At 36.1% G+C, this 17,929-nt stretch overlaps 1 protein-coding gene across 2 annotated transcripts in view; it reads right to left on the reverse strand.

Annotated features, from left to right (window-relative positions):
- LOC139988342 (uncharacterized) overlaps nucleotides 1-17,929 on the reverse strand; it is a 446,678-nt gene that overhangs the window by 19,916 nt on the left and 408,833 nt on the right. For both annotated transcript variants that reach the window (XM_072005637.1, XM_072005638.1), the window contains one exon: nucleotides 648-758. In XM_072005637.1, the coding sequence (XP_071861738.1) occupies nucleotides 658-758 (101 nt within the window). In that variant the 3' untranslated portion in view covers nucleotides 648-657. The remainder of the gene's footprint in view (nucleotides 1-647; nucleotides 759-17,929) is intronic.

Below are 17,929 nucleotides of genomic sequence, written 5' to 3' on the forward strand. Positions count from 1 at the left end.
ATAACGTATTTATGTGATAAGAAAGGTTAGATTAGTGTCCCTAGAATAAGCTTCGAAACTCGAGCTTTTAAGGCTCGAGTCATAAAGCTATCATAAAAGTTTAAAATCTTCAATGTTTAATCCTTTAATATCAAAAGCTCTTGTTATCTAACTTATTGTCTATGTATGTAGTAATAGCGAATAAAAAGTGATTCAAAAGAAATTATGTGCAGACTTTGTTGCATCCGACAAGAAAATTGAAGTATTACTTTCATATGATGTATGATTTTATATGGTATATTATTCATTAAGGAGATATACGTAAAAATCAACTAAAAATCAAAGAGACAAGTTACCACATTCTTTTCAGAATATTGCAAATGAATAATTTTTTTAAAACCTGATAATTTAATTGCAAAAAAAAGTTAAACCAATCAATGATTATAAATCAAACATACAGAAATACTATTAATTTTTTACACTAACCTCAAAAGCTTTAAGAATCTTAACGTTTGAAGCTTTATATGACGTTATTTTAAAAATCTCAACCTTTAACGTTGAGCTTTAAAGCTTCAAAACTCCGAACTATCGTTATACAAGGATCAGGACATGTTGGAACGATGCACAGTAAGGTTTCAACGGGATCGTTTCAGTGATAATTGACTCACCTTAGTATTGTCATCTGCAAAAAACGTAACTCATCGTTAAGTGAATTAGCCACAAGTTGAGGAACGCCCTTGAGACCCCGTTACCGTCGTGCACCGCGGCTGGTAACTCCCCTGGAACCAAAAGAGAAAAGAAATTGAATTAAGTAACGCTGCTGGTTGCATTTTGCTCGTTCGTTCCAGTTGCACACACGCGAGCGATAGTCTCGTAGAATGAACTCTTTAGTTAACTTGCCTTTTTCTCTTATTTTCTTTCCTATCGAGAAAAGATAGAAAACAAAAGCTACAGTTTTCTCAGTCGTCACATCGATTTGTCCATCTTCTACAATCTTGTTAAATTTTTTCGTTACTGTTATATACATTTTATGAATATATTATACGTGTTATACGAAACTTTTAAAAATTTGATTAACGCAGTGAGGCGTAGGGTATAAAACGTGCCAAACAAATACTCGGCGTTTTATTCGACAGTTTATTAATTTGATTAGCGACTTGTTCACGACTCGCGACTCCTACTGACGATTGCTTACTGACAACTACACTGCTAATCCACTTTCTTCCTTTGTCATCTTTCGACATCCCCACTACGCATATCTTCGTAACCGTCCGCGATCGTGGTCACGTACACCTTCTTCTACCGAGCATTTGACGAAGGACCATAGGGATATCGATGGCTTTCATTAGGCCCATCGGCAGTTACGCTTTATCGCGGCCTTGCTATATTTCGTCGGTCTCTCATAAACAGTGCTTCAACGCTATTATAACGTAAAATATATTAAAGAGGAAATAAATTCTCTCTTTTTTTACTTTCATCTTCGATTTCTTTACACTTTACATACACTAATGAGACTTTACTTCCGAACTGTAGCCGTGACTTTCCAAGACTGAAGCTCTTAGAACCGACTTTCGCTCAGATCCGATTCCTTTTCCTTTGTCACCCCTCAATATCCCCACTATCCACGCGTTTGTTAGGCGTCCGCACTGTTGCCAAACACGCCTTCTTCTCGAACATTCGGCGGAAGGACCGTCGGGATATTGATGGCTATTAGGCACTTCGCTTCGGCGATATACATTGTTGCCAAGCGCCACCACATGTTTATCTCTATCATCAGCCGATTGGTTTTGCAGTGAGCCAATCGTGAAACTATGCAATATACTGAAGAAACCGTTAGAAAGAGAATTGTTTTTTGTACCGTGTTCTTTGTGTGTGTTTCTAATGCCTCTACGGCAGTAATAAACATGATTCATCGTAATCACATCGTGATTATGTTGATAAATTTTCAATTCGATTCAGAAGCATATATAAAAAATATAAAACATTTACTGCAAACATATACTTAATAAACAATAATGGCATAGCATATGTCACGTAGGAGATACAAAAAATCACGAAATTGACAGATCACCGGTGGTCTCCTCGCGTCGCAGTTCGAACGTTTTACAAATAAGGTAAAGAATTGAACTTTAGATATAGTAGAAAAATTTATTATACGAATGCAACAGAGTGACGGTTCAGAGTAGGATTCTTATACTGAGGTTTTAGCCCCTCTGGAGAGGTTCGCGTCGGGTGTATATCAGAGGCGGTCATTCCGTTACTATCTGGTTATTGTTTCATTAGCTGTGGCATGCAGGATGTTTTGTGTATCCCACTACTGCTTCTGAGCGTGTGACACATAAATAATGGTCTCAAATACAGAATTGATACTGTTACATACTGACATAATGATAATTCATTGGTCAGATATTTTAGTGATCTGTACAAATATTTATACTTACTGAATGAATATCTCGTAATTTCTATATATACATTATCTGACTATTTAAAAATTTGTCCAATATAATGATGACAGTCGTGTCTCACTACAATGCTAATGAAATTTCAGGATAATTCGTATAACACATATAATACCTTCATAAAAAGTTTTTATAATCGCTGAAAACTTTCGTGAGCTACTGTATGAAAAATGGCTCTTGCTCATGATTCACGCGAGTCTTTCATTTAAAATTTTCTATTATACCTGTTGAAACGCCGGAAGAAATTACCTATTATCAGCGACTATAACAACATCACGATAGTCCTCAACAGCTAATGCTTCTGTCGGTTTCACAAAGTTGTCGATAAATTAATCAATATCAAAAATCTTCCGTCAAAAATCTCGTGGCGAAACGTTTTCATCGCGTTGAACCTTGCAATATCATGCTATAAATCTACAGGTAACATTGGTTTGGTTCGTCGGCGGTATCGAAGCCTATCGATCGCCAAGTCGTCCATACGAATTCCCAACGACGCCTGGTGTCGCGAGAACGATCAATCGACTCGGCTCTTCGTCGCGGAAAGCTGCGATATCATGGACTCGCGTAAATCACGCGGTTGAATATATTTTATTCTTCCGCGTAACCAACGGCAGAGATTGTAAAACGTTGGCGGGTGCACGCGAGAGTGCTCGTGCGAGCGCGTGCGCGTGCCTGCTCGTGCCGTCGACAAGAACACATTTGTCATTTCATTAATGGTTGTTCCCCGTCTATAGGTTTTCTGTCAGACACAGCCCGCCGCAGCTTGACATATTTTGGTGGCGGCCGTTTAATCGCTCCTCGACCAAGTTACGTTTCCTGGATAATAGTTCGAAGCTCCGGGCTTTCATGAAATTAGGCGCTTCTTATTAATGGATCTCGCATCATGAGCCTATCTGAGCTTTCTCTATCTCTCTCGCTTTGTTACTTGTTTGGCCTTTCTTCTTGGTCTCGATCGTTCAACGGGAAATGCCGCGTGCAACTCTGCGACAACGTACATTTCCGTATCGAGACTGAAGTTCTTGCGTTATTAGACTTGAACATTAGAGTGAAATACAGAAGGATGGTTTATCGAGAATTTTCTTCTAGTTGAATGCATTACGTAGTTAATTATTTTTAGCAGTAAAGATGAGCACGTTTTTTTTTTTTTTCAAACGAGGACGCATTTATATACCTTTTTCTTTTTCGTACAATTATGGAGATCGATTATCGAGGATTCCCCTAATGTTGCTACTTAGCACAAGGACATTGCCGTTGATCACACTACAGTACACAACATTACAGATCACTCTTTGCCGTTTCGCCGCAGAGATACTACCAGTCTTTTCGATGATTAGACACATTAAAGAAGACAATCTATTGATGACAGATAGTACATATCAATACATATTACCGTTCCAATGTGATTATTGATTAATTCATGGACTTAACTATCGAGAGAATCACCTTGCGCAACACCACGAATAGAAGAAAATGATCGAGACCAAATCATCATTCGCGTACCTGTTTCGCGTATTTGTTTCGAGATTTTGTGAAAAATGAGACTTTAATTATCTTTCTCCGGTTTATTCAGAATACATCGTAAAGGAGCTGCTAGTCCGGAGGTATTTACGAGAAAATGCTATATTCCACGATACGCATTACGATTCACGGAAATGCTTAATTCATAATAATGGGGCTGGACGAAACTCCCGGCGGGAAAGGAATTTCAGTGGCAGATTGAAATAGAACTTATTCGGATATCCGGGAACCGAGAGTTCCGGATAGAAAAGTAGCCAACCAGATCGGGGAGTTTTCGAAGCTACCTCATGATTGTCGATCATTCGAGTACCTTAGAAGATCAGCCTTTTTCCGGTCTGCAAAGAGCGTTTAATAGAAAACGTGCTTTCTTGACCATCCGCGTTCTTTGAGGTGAATGCCAAAGTACGAGAGCCAGCTTAAAACTATTCAGTGTCGCTTAGTGGTTATTTAAAGTCATTTCAATGTTAATCAAAGAGCATATCGTATTATTAGTTTACTTTCGCCCGGGAAGTTCGTTCCGATTCTTAAGGATTTAAGGAAGGAAGACAGGTTGTAGCATAAAATGGCACCTATATAAAAAGTATATCAATAAAATTATATCGAATCGAAATATAAATCTGAGCGGGTTTTCCGGACGACCCAATGTAATAAGATTAATCAACAATTGTTCGAGGATCATTTGAAGAGTATTCAAAGCTATTCAAGATCATTTTAAGATCGTTTAAAGCGCATTCAAGTGTGGTAAATATTTTTTCATTTAAATTATGTAAAATTATTTCAATTGAATCTGAAAGATGAAGATTTTTTAGTCCATTTTTTTATTATCTATATCTCATTGAAGTTTTTTTGCCACTTTAATCATACACAGTTATTTAAACGTTTATTAGATTATACAATATATATATCAAGTTGTTTGAAGGTGTTTTAAAAATTAGTTCCAGACGATATGAACGAGGTCTCACATAGTAATTTTATCTTTTTCTTCGGTTTACATTACATTTCTTTGCACTGAACACGATATCGTTCTTCATTTTGTTTTCTGTCTGGAATTTTTCATTTCAGTACCTTCACGCATCTAACGTGTCTCTACACCATTTCATCAGAACCAACTTCGATTCCTCTCGCGCGTTCTCAACATACCATCTTCGAGTTTCTCTCTGGAATTCTTTCTACCAACGTTTCATTGGCCGACCACTTTGATCTTTCAATTTTCACCCATCTCCGTCTGTCTTCGGAGTTTGAGATTTATCTGTTCGATTTATATTTGTTCTACCCCACTTTGCCCAACGATCCTCCTCCATTTTAGTTTCTGCATCTCACGCTTCTCTCGTTTTCCTTTGGCGTTTCACGTGCAACCTCTTTCTTTCCCTCGTCTTTAGGGTTGAACGCCCCCTTTTCCAGCCCATTGATCCTTTCTCTTCCAGCTCGTTCCTTTTTAAATCTGTCACTTCGATCCTCTACTCCTTTCAACCCTTTCAATTTCATCCGACAGCTTTAATTCAAAGTAATAAAACCAACTGCTGTTTCGCTGTTTTCAACTTGTCTCTGGAGAGTGTTCTACACAATTGATGCAAGTCATACAGTTTTGTGGTATTGTCATTACACGTTTTACAAAACTCGTTTTACAAAACTCAATTTACTCGTTTAAAAAGACCTATATAGATACATATTTTTATAAAATTGAAGTTAAAATGTTTTTCGAAATAATCAATCTTCTACTTCCATAGCGCTATACTGTTCATACTGGCTGATTTCTAATCACATACTAGTATTAGTAAATACATAGTACTCGATTAGTTAATTACTCTAATAAAACGAATTAATCTTTTCAAATAAATTTTACAAGTTGTAAATTATCTGATTTTTCTATTTGATAAAAAATTACAAAATCGTAAAAAGATCCATAATGTATAACTTGTATTTTGTCAATTTACTGAAATCATCAAGATCATCCCGGTTAACCCACCATTCGAAGCTATCTAATTGTGTCCAGTGAAATATTATATTTTTCTATCTTTTATCGCTCTGTATACATATGTCGGAGATACAAGGATATCGGGGCCTTTCTTTTGGAATTTTTGAGAAGATCCCCAATACTTTAGTTTAGACTATTTATTATAGCTGTACTTAAAAAATAAAACTTAGTGACACAATTGGTCGCTGAACGTAGCCACGGTCACGGAACGGACGTTTTTACCTAACAGAGGTATACAGTAGTTGTATAGTTCTCCTTAAAAAAATATAATACAGGGACTCGAGGACAAATCAAGCCACGTGTGGTTTTGCCTCAGAAGTGTCAATATTATGGGACACACGTTGTATTCATAATCAAACTCCGGGCAGGAACAATGAAGCCGCTACGCGGGACTTGTCTAGCAACGGCGATTGGAATTTTGTCGATATTCCCCGACCAATGTACAACAAACGAACGCGATCGTAAGGGGAGGAAAGTTTTCATCAGTCTTTTATTCGTGCGATCTCCTTAGAGAGTTTTTCACATCGTCTTTACGAGCAGTATATACCGAGCGTCCCAGCGAACGTTTATTTTGTGCTTCAAAATATATTCTACGTTTAACAAAGAGTTATCCCATTGGCCGTGGATTCGTTATTGAACCTAAGATCATTGTCATTAACATCTCGAGTGTCTAATCACCACGGTTATTTGTCAAATTCTGTAAAAACCATATTTATACTAGTAAATATGATATCTATTGTACAACAACGATGGCTAGTCCAAATGAAGATTCGTTACACGCCCCTAAACCTAACGATAATCCGACATATATATGTCACCATTTGTCACATTCTTTCCACGGGATTAGATTAGGGTTAGGTTAGATCCGATGGCCGATCCGATGGTTAGGGTACCTAGTATTGTACGGCAGCAACGAGGACGGACGCGGCGTGAAATGGCCGCACAGTGCGTCGTAGTGTGATTCCCACCCCCTTCCCGCTCATGCACGGAGGAGTTAAGCACGCGAGGGGGCCCGTGATGAATGCTTTCGCCGTTCCAGGACCCCTTAATCTCTCCACGTGCGCTCGGGATGGCCATCATGAGGGTTTTAACCTAGGAATTGGGTACTATCCTGCGTCCTCTCCTCAGAGGAAGTGGGTGCCTATGGAGGTTTCACCCATGTTACAAAAAAGAACAAAACAAAAATGAGATCAATGACAATAAAATTACATGCACGCACCTCGAACAAAGTTATACACACACCGCAGATAATTTAATAGATAGCCCCACCATTCATACGGTAATCAATAGACTAATAAATCATGGGACAGTAGTAAGTTGCAGCCTAGCAATTAACGCGGATATCATAGGAGAAGGTGGAAATTTGATGAAATTCCTGTTGAAATTGTTTTGATTTTCAATAAACCTATTCCGGAGGTGAGAATATACCGGTTGCGGTTGCGAGGATCGAAACAAGCATACCGATGAAAATAATAATAGGATTGACGGTGAGGATATTTGCATTCCACCGATTCACCTTTCCGCACAGAGAGTTGCGCTTTGAAGACGCGGAAAACACGAGCCGGGTGGTTCTGTCGATTCGTGGCAATTAGCCACGATGAATGCCTCTCTAATCAATGGACAACGAGGATTCGCGGCGCACAATGTATTTGCGGCTCAATTGTTTCGATTCAACTCACTCGGATACGTTTCCTGGCCGTTCCGCGGCTTCGTAGACGCGAGTGCACGTAGCAGAACTTCCTATTGACCACTTCCTGGCCAGCAGCCGGGAATTCCAATTGCTAGCTCTTGTGTTTGCGGTCGGCCATCGCGATCGTCCGGTTAGTTTTTCGAATTTGCCCGCACATTGCAATCTATGTGTATCCCCACGATTTGATACTATCTGTATGTACTTGCTAGGAGCGATATAGAGAGGTAAAATGAAGCGTTAAGCGGTGACATCGACTGATCTAATCGAATCTAGAATCATATGTGATGTGTATGCACGCATTGTTTTTCTGAAATTCATTTCCACAATATTATTATCATTATAGAATTAGAGTTTCTAATACGTAACTTGGAAAATATATAATACACGAAAAGAATATAATTTTATTTTCACATTCATTTCATGAGAAACCTATCCTGTCCTCGTATCTCCAGAAAGATGATACGAAATCTCATAAACTAAAACGCTGTAATGTAATTACGTATATTTAAACGATAATTTGAAAACAAAAGAGACACATTGCACGCATTTTCTAAAGCTTAAGAAAATGAAAGGAAAATAACTCTTGCATGAATATGAATAAAATTTGTTAAGATACCAGAAATAACAAAATGTACAATTAAAATACTTCTTGCAAAAATAAAATTTCATTTGATGTACTGTTTGTTATAATAAATTGTTAATTTCATACATCAAATTTGTAACTCATAGCTTATAAAATTTCGTTAATAATAATAAAATGGTCCTTTAGCTAAAGAGCTTCGTATATACCTCAAAACGTCTGAAATTACGTGTTTCAATTTTCTAAACACATACACTTTAATTCCTGACTGATAACCTCAGCGTGTCGTTTTCATTAAGCGTTACCTCCTGGTGTCTCTATTCCATGTAAGGTCATTTGGTTAACTTCTACGCGATGATACACGCGAGTTTCACCTTGTTCTCCCTGCTGTTTTATCCCCCCTCGAGACGTTTCGTCGTCCTTCAAGTATATCCACGTTTTCCTTTATTCGGAAAGTTTTAACCCCGGTTGCAGTTTCTTTGCCATTCTCCGGGTACGTGCACCACTCGTGAGTTTTACTTCACTTTTCCGGCATTACGAGCAGTTTGTTGTTTGTCCGCCGTGCCGTTGCCTCGCAGCTGTCGAGTTCTACTTCGCGCTAGTTTGTCGACTCGTGTTACCGCGACGAGAACGTTTACTTTTATTTTAGTTCGATCATTCTTTATGTGTGATTCTCTTCGAGTGCAGGATCAAACAATCAGCGATTAATATATTTATATATCGAATATTTACAACGGATGAAAGTTTATCAAGCTGGTCAATTCGTAATTCTTCATAGGTTTACTACAGAATGAATCTTTGAGCATTTAAATAATAATCTATATGCTTGCGAAGCATATAGATAAAGTCTTGTCGTTTTTATATTAACGCAAAACATGTGTATTTTGTTGATCTACGGATTACGGTTTCAATAAAAATTAGTGAAACATTGTTCAACAATTACCAACAAATTTGAACGATACTTATATATTACATTAAAACGGGGGAAGTACTTCAATAAAATTGTATATCAAAGTAATTGATCGCAGATGTGCAGAAATGATTAAAAATAGGGGTTGTTCTATAGACTACATGTTAGCTGTTTAAGAAATCTTTCTCTTTTATGTTTAATGTAAACACAATTCCTCTGCATGTCTGTAGTAAATACTGGCTTCAGTGTTTACATCCCAAATACTGTTTATATTTGAACAGATATTATATGGATTACCTTGCCTTTATAAATAACATGCAAATGTATATGAAACTGTAAAGTCAACTACAAATTGTTAGCTATCTAGTGTTTATAATATAGTAAAATGTAATACAACAATCTATCAAAAAGTTGCATGTCTTAAACTTGCGTTCTCTACATTATATTTCCTTTGACATTTTTATGGTCTTATAAAAATATCTCTACACATTTAATTTTTCTCAATTTCCTTTGAAACGAGGGTCTCTCTACCCTGTTTTTCCATCATTTGTCTCTTTTCTTGCTTTTTTTTTTGATACAGACAAAAGGAACGCTGGACGTGAGCGGTCTACCATACACGGGCCGGTGATAAACTTGTCAGAACGACGGGTAGAGGGGCAAAACGGAAGGTCATAGGTCAGAAGGGCCGTTTCGCCTCATATGTGGTCACACTTCCTGGAGACGAAACCCTCGCGTCGTTTCGGAATCATGCAGCGGAATTTACTATTGGTCACTTCCTAGTCTCGTAACTCCTCGACCTCGAAACCGTACCGCAAAAAGATGCGATTTTCTCGCTTCCTGCTGTCCCTATCGATTTTATCGAATATCGAAGGATTCTTCTGGTAAAAGTCGAGAAAGATCGCCTCTGGAGACCTCTTTAGAAACTCAAATTTAGATTACTGTATTCATTGAAACAGAATGGAATATTCTTAGATTCCTGACAGGATTTTCTTTTTCTCTTTTCTTTACGTATTTGTTAATTTGGGGATGAAAGTTACGTAGATGTAATTTTTGTGCACCGATAATCGATGCAACTAGTAAAGTTAGAGGTTAGATATTATGAAGCTAGAATTATTATAAATAGAACATTTGTTATGCCCCGAGGCTTACTATAGGCCGTGTTCCTAACCGTCTCCCTTGGTATTACAGTGTTGCAGACAGATCGTCTTACATGACCGTCGAGATATACACAAAATAGCGATAAATGCATTGTTGCCGTCAAGCAGCGAGTTCTAGAAACATCGATTCGCCTTCGGTCCGTTAATGTATCTACAGAAAAAAGGTGGCATACGTGACCAGAGGCGCGAACGGTCGCGAGACCCGAGCGTGGTGGGGGTCGTGGTTGTCTCCCAGAGAAGACAAAGGACAAAATCGAAGGGCAGTCAGTGGCAAATGAGAATTTAAACCGAATGCATCGAGAGGTTCAGAGAAATAAAGTCAAGGTAGTCAAATGAATACGTCGAGAAATAGTATAAAGTCGAGTCGAATTATAATAATAAATTAGTTATATCAACGTAAAATCATTTGTAACGTATTGATTATAATTTTAAATATTGTAATATATATATATATATATATATATAATAGTGTGTGTATAAAGATACATATATTAACATATTAGTATATAAAGATACATATAATTGGAAAGTCAAACACTTCGTTAGAGACAGAGAATGTTTAACATTTCTTTTTTCAGAATTCTGTTAGGAAATGCAATAGCTTTACGTTATGTAAGTGTGTATGTGTATTATGTAAGCGAAGTGTCGTGTATTTTTAGTTTGTTATTCAGCAAATTTCTATGGCTGACCGGCCTGATTGTTCAGTTCCGTGTTAGTACCATAAAGTCACATCCCAAAATATATCTGTATCCAGATCGTCTGTATCGAGCCTATCGGTTTCCGGTACTACGTAATGTCGAGCTTGTGCTGTCAAGATCGCCATGTTGCCAAATCGTCGCATCACCGCCGTCCACCAGAGATCAGCTCCTTTACTCTCACTCAAGCGACATATTGCGCTACGGACACACTGGAAGAAGGTAACTGAGGGTTGTTCGCCTTTAGAAATAAGTTACTTGTTGTTGTTACTCGTCTATTGATCATCATTTTTCGATCGTTACTCATTGTCACTCGTAATTATTCGTCTTTCGTTAGTTAGTCAATATTCATGAAAATAAAATATTGAAAATATATTGCTATATATATAGTCCTTCGAATTGTCCTTTACTAGTCTGCACACCGCGTGCAAACGCCAACAAACTCCGGACAATCCACCTCCATCAACCACAGGGAATAAAGAAACTCCTACACTATAATATTTAAATACTATTCAAGAATAAAAGATAAGAATAAAATACTCTAAAATAACAGTTGGTAATCAGTCGATAGACTGGCACAGCCTTTTTACAATTAATAATTTTCAAAGTAAATCCTTGAAGCAAAATTGTCACGGTTTTAATTAAGCGAAATGTGAATCACAGAGACTCAAATTATCGAGACCCGGTGGCGTATTTTAATTAGATCCGCGTAATCTTTGCTTTGCCGACTCTTTCATTTGCCCCATGGCGTCAGCTAAGAAAGAGAAATTAGTAGATTAAGTTGTGGCACTACAGACGTGTCTGTCTAATAACGGACACCCCCACCCCCCTGACGTGAAATGACAAACTACGAGTTCCTTTCGTTGGTCGTGTAGAATATAAAGAAAGATGAACTGTGATTCAATATCCAATCTTTTTTTTAAACTTTCTTTTTCTTCTTCTTCTTTGAAGATCCATTAAAGTCAGCGTTGTACTAATGCATTTCATTTTATTTCTAAATTTTCAAATTATCAAACTTTCAATCTCACAAATCTTTTAATTTTTACGTTTTCAAATCTTCCAATTTTTATATCTTCATACTTTCAAATTATCAAACTTTCAAATATTTAAATATTTAAATATTCAAACTTTCATTCCTTCAGGTCCACAGATTTCAATATCTTTGAATTTCCATAACCGCATTCCATTTCCAAATTCATTTTTCATCGATAACATTGCTTTTACGCATCTGTTGCATACTATTTTATACTGTGACCTTCAATAGGTAAAAGAATCGACTGGAACTTAAAGCACATCCATATGACACGGTGTTTAGGTGATTTCCTCGTGCTTTCGAATAAAACTGACGCGACAAGTATGAGGAACGGTTTAAACAGTATAATATTTCACGGTTCACCTTTTTTTATGGTGTACGTGATGTATAAGTTTAATCTTTGAATAAACAATGAATGAAATATGGAAGTTTTATGAAGTGTTCAGTATAAAATGTTGGTGATTGCTTTGGGGCCATTTATCTGTCTAAAGTTTGGAATATTGAGATTTTGATAAATGATTTGTCAATTATTGAACTGTTTAAATGATGTTTTATATACTGGGATATCGAACAACAATTAAATTTGGACGTTTTAACGTTTCGATTTCTATGTTGATTCGCTTTATTTCTTTAACGATTAAAGATTCAATGGAATTGTTAACATTTCTAACGATTTGCGCACAGGACATATAATACTAATCTTCCATTTCAGAATGGAATTATTATCTTTCCCTTATTCTTATATAAGTTCTTAAGTTCTACTTTGTGAGATATAAAGAAAGGATATGCTACGTAGAATTTTTCGAAAGGAAGATATTTTCCAGCTATTAAAATTTTCATCAGAGGAATATTAATACTGTTCATTTTTCGGAAGAACATAAAGGGAATTTCTCTGTAACGCAACATTATGTATTAACAGCACAGTAACACGTGCTCTCGGATACGAAGCGACATTATTATAATATTAAATTGTCGGTTATTTTCGATGAAACGCGCAACCGCCGATGATTTTATTTATTAATAAATTCTTTCAAAGGGGAAAATTTGTTGCATGAATGTAATGAGTTTGCTTGAATCGCTTTGTCGTGTATTTACAATAATTCGAGAAATTTCAAGTGAATCCCATTGCACAATGCCCGATTAATATTTTACTTTAATCTCATTGTACGTTCTCAGTTTTATTGAAAAATGAAAAATCCTGGAAATTTTAAAGAGTTATCTTTTCCCAGTATCTTCATTAAAAGATGCGTTAACTTGAATTGTAAATATTCAATTAAATCATAAATAAGTTGAATAAACGTACGAGGCTCAAACTTCAAATTGACGATAATGGATCTGTAGTTAATTGATTATCGAGTAGAGGTTAAGTGCACGTGTTGCTTTATTGTAGAACGAATTGTTGTATTGTAGAAAGGTGAAACATTAGGTTTGGATAGTAGTAAGTATTTTGTTCTTATACGTGATGTTTGTAGACGCAGATATTCCCAACTATCTCGTTAATCATGTTCAGTTAACTAAAGATTATATTTTCTTTTGATTCATTTGTCGTTGGATTATGAAATTTTTTTAACATCAAAATTTATACTAGATACATGAATCAACGTGGATTGAATTTTTGCGATAGAAATCTTTTTTTAAAAAAATTGTTGAAGATATTAGATGTTCAGAAAGATTAGCGATGGTAAGTTAAATCCTGGTTATATATATGTATGATACGAATGACGAGTAATTCAATGTTTGAGAGAGAAAATAGAAATAATTTCAACGTTCCAAATAAAAACATTTCACTCTTGCAAAGACTGCATATGCTAGAATACACTCAGCCCCTTCGTAATGACAAGCTGTGAAATTGCATTGAGACATGAATAGCTATCGATTGAACGGTGAGATCAGATTAACCGTCAAAAATAAAAAAGAAACAACCTCTGATTCATTAATCTAGTCAGTCTCGAATATCCACTATCCTTCAGAATTTAAATAATGCTGTTGCATAGAATGTAGCAACGCTTGAATAACAAATCGTAATGCAAGACTTAATTCGCATATTTATAAATAATTTAATTTACAATGAGAATCCTTTTGAAGGTATAACTCGAGTGTTTCTGTCTGGTTTTCTGTTGGCCGATAATTAATTTTCTTATGTAGTGTGCACTCGACTCGAAGCGAAATGGGTCTAATTCCCTAATTGCAGAAATTAGCTTAGGAGCTTTGAACAATTACGAGGCTACGGCATTTGACATCCGGCAAATTATAGAGGAGACCAAACCATTCTCTATTGTCTCGTTTCGGAACTTACATGTATACAGCTTACAGCCACGCGACGAGCAGTCATTAAGATGATGCACGGTTATTCGTCGGGGATCGCTCGTGGCTTCCTTTTGTTCAATGTTGAAAATGCTATCTCTCGTTGCTAGACGAGATTCAACTATACACTGGCGAAACGTTGAAAATTAATTAAAATCTGATGAAATGCGATTAATCGTCAGTAAACATTCTCTTATAAGTATGCATAATTGCACTTCAATAAATGTATATTCGATGGAAATTGATATAGGAAGATGATACTTCAGAATTGGTAATCGGCGAATTTCTCAAAGCCTTAATGAGACCTTATTATGTTTCCACCAAATATAGCTTCGCTAGGAAAATAATACAATTTTATGCCAGTGATAGAATTTAGTTTAGGAACACAGAGATAATGCACGAATGATCTTTCTCTGATTTGAAAAAATTGAAAATGTAGAAGTAGATAGAGATGGAAAATGGGAAAGAAGAGTAAATGTGTATAAACAACCTTCGGGTCAATACATGCTTGAGGAAGGATATAGATTAAAAATTGAGTATTGAGAATAGGATTACGAGAAGGAGCGAGAATTTGACAGAACTTCTAATCTGATGTACAATCATTACTTCATTATTAAATATAATTACTACTGCTTAATCTAACATTACATGAATTCAAACTTAAGTCTGTAATTCAGCGTACATATTGTCGCATATTAATCGAGTATTACAAACCATTATTATCTATACTGTATAATACTAAAACTGTTAATGAATAAAATATAAATTTTGTATCAAAAGAATCTAAAAAGAAGTACGTGAAAAAATATATAACGAAAGAAGAAAGAGAAATTTTTGTCCATATACATATCTGGTAAAAACCCCTTCAAATTTTCAAATATATATTGTTGTATAAATATCTATAAAACTTCTATGAAAAATTACTAACTGGTAGATCTGCTATTGAAACAGCTTTTTGTGCTGCACCCGACACACGTTTACTATCCAAAATATACCGTTGAATATATAACATTTGTGTGAAAAATTATAAATTGTTCATTTTGATTATTCCATTAAAACAATTCCATATTTAGAATTTAAAGCAATTCCTTGTCATATACAGAACACGTATGGTTCTGAAAATGCGTCTGAAAATAGTACATTTATAAAATTACTTTTAGGATTGAAATGACTTTATGGAATCTAAAATAATACTTTGTGCACGACATAATACAAAACTATCCTTCGCCAACTTAGCCAATGTTCTTTATCAAAATTCATTTCCCAGTCATTTCAAATATTTCACGAGCATTTTTTTCAATAGATCGTACACAGAGAGAGGTTCATCGAGTTATCTATCGTGCCAGTGGATCGTCCATCTTCTCGGCGAGCACCTTATTATGCCCGTCCGAGTAGAGCAGTGTTCTTATGGACGAGGACCGGGTCAGGAAGCATTAGAAGCGAGCCAGCATAGTCACGAACAGTCAATGATCCCGAACAACCGTAGTCGGGATAAGCCTTGCAAATGGAGGAAAAAGTGGGCAGCACGATAACGCTGCTTCCCTTTTCCTCTTCTCTCAAACCATCTCTCCTAGCTTTTTTTCTTGTTCTACCTCTCTTTTCCTCTCTCTTTCTCTCCCTCGTCTCTCTCTCGCGCGCATTCTTTTCAGTTTCTGAATGCCGGCGTGGTTGTGTCACATTAGGGAACGTTTCCATTTTCATGCTATCCACGTCGTCGACAGTGCCGTTAACGATCGACCGCGCATCAACCTTACATCCACGTATACAATCGTCGTAGCTGCTGGTTAATCTGCGTTAGCAAACCGACAGTGTACGTAGTCTGACACGATTCAACTTTTCTGAAGCTTTTTGGATTTCAGGAGAAAAGATGAACGGGCTTTTAGGAAAATTTGGTCTGATTATATCGAAGAAAGGATTCGTTGTATGCTTCAAGGGATCAAGTGCCTTGAATCCTCGTGATTCGTGAAGTGAAGGTTCTGTTGCAATAGATTGTGGTTAGTTAAGCGAAGGTTCTGTTGCAATAGATTGGGGTTCGTTAAGCGAAGGTTCTGTTGCAATAGATTATGGTTCGTGAAATGAGGAATAGATAATTCTTTGTTTGCTTTCGTTGGATTGCTTTTGTTTATTTATTGATACTTATGGTCACGTTTAAGAGCAATAATGATTTGTTTGATTATTTTTAGGAAGAAAGGATTTGTTGTTAGGGTTGGCAAGACCGATGATTCAGGAGGAATTTTTGTGATATATAGGATTGAGATTTTACAGTGGTAAATTGTGATTTTCAGAAACAAAAAGGGATTCTTTAAATTGGAATTTTTTGTATTTTGTCAGGCACTAATCTACTAAGATTTGTTTGATTATTTTTAGGAAGAAAGGATTTGTTGTTAGGGTTGGTGAGACCGAGGATTCAGGAGGAATTTTTGTGATACATAGGATTGAGATTTTACAGTGGTAAATTGCGATTTACAGAAACAAAAAAGAATTTTGTAAATTGGAATTTTTTGTATTTTGTTACACACTAATCGTTAAATTTACAAGTATAAAAGTTAGAATTAGATTTAAGCTGGGTTTGTGGTACTTGGTTGATTGATTAGGGTTGAAAGAAAATTTTTGCTAGAGGGTTTAATATTAATTCTTTTATTCTACATTTTACGCGATAAATGTCATTGATAGATTTTATCACATAGAGCACAAAATATAAAGTAAAACAAAGTTACTTAATTCAATCTCTTATAGATCACCAATAATCGAAGAGCACTAATTGAGAGTTAACTATCATGAACTATAGGGCAGCTACCGGTAGCGATCGTTCTTCATTAAAAGCAAAACGAATCCGCTCAGTAAAAGGAAATCATTACTTCGAATTTTTGATTGCTCTAAGAATAGCTCTCGGAAGACAATTCACAGAATGACGATGCATAAAAAATGTTTAAGTAATTTAAACTAATAAAAAATAAAATAAAAACTATATAAACTCATGAACTGGCCTAATATTGTAGAATACAGTACTTTCTTTATAGAACTATAGGAATTTGGAATAAAAAGCGTAGTTCATATAACAAGAAGAGGGTCACAGATTTTCTTTCGAAAGAGCATAAACATCTGTTGTGTTCGCGATTGCGTACAATCGAACGGGGACAGGCTACTTCTTCTTCGTCTCCTAAAAGCGGAAGGATTTCTGACGAAAAAGAGCTCTTTCGCGGCGGCTTTCAGCTCCTTTCATCCTGAAAACGTGAGTCCCGTTTATAATGTTGAAGAGAGCATCGCATTTAAGTTTACGTGACTTCTCACGATGTGGAAAGAACATATTGTCACTTTTCCTTTTTCACGTTTTTTACCACCGTTCGTCTTCTTTTGAAGCGTCTACGGATTCTTCACGGTACTACATTGTACGTCAACTGAGCTGATGTTCTTACGCTTTCTTCTACTTGTGATTTATTTTGGGACAATTCTTATTTTCTTCTCAGTTGATAAATAAGTGTTATTATTATACATTTGTGCAATAATATTGTTCAAAAGAATAGAGAGATGTTTGCAACTGATTGCTTTACACTTTGGACATACAATAAAATAATTTTCAAAACTGATTACGTTCTCTTAATATTTGTATAATATAATAATATATTATA

The sequence above is a fragment of the Bombus fervidus genome, chromosome 6 (genome assembly GCF_041682495.2).
Source record: "Bombus fervidus isolate BK054 chromosome 6, iyBomFerv1, whole genome shotgun sequence".
Classification (NCBI taxonomy): Eukaryota; Metazoa; Arthropoda; class Insecta; order Hymenoptera; family Apidae; genus Bombus; species Bombus fervidus.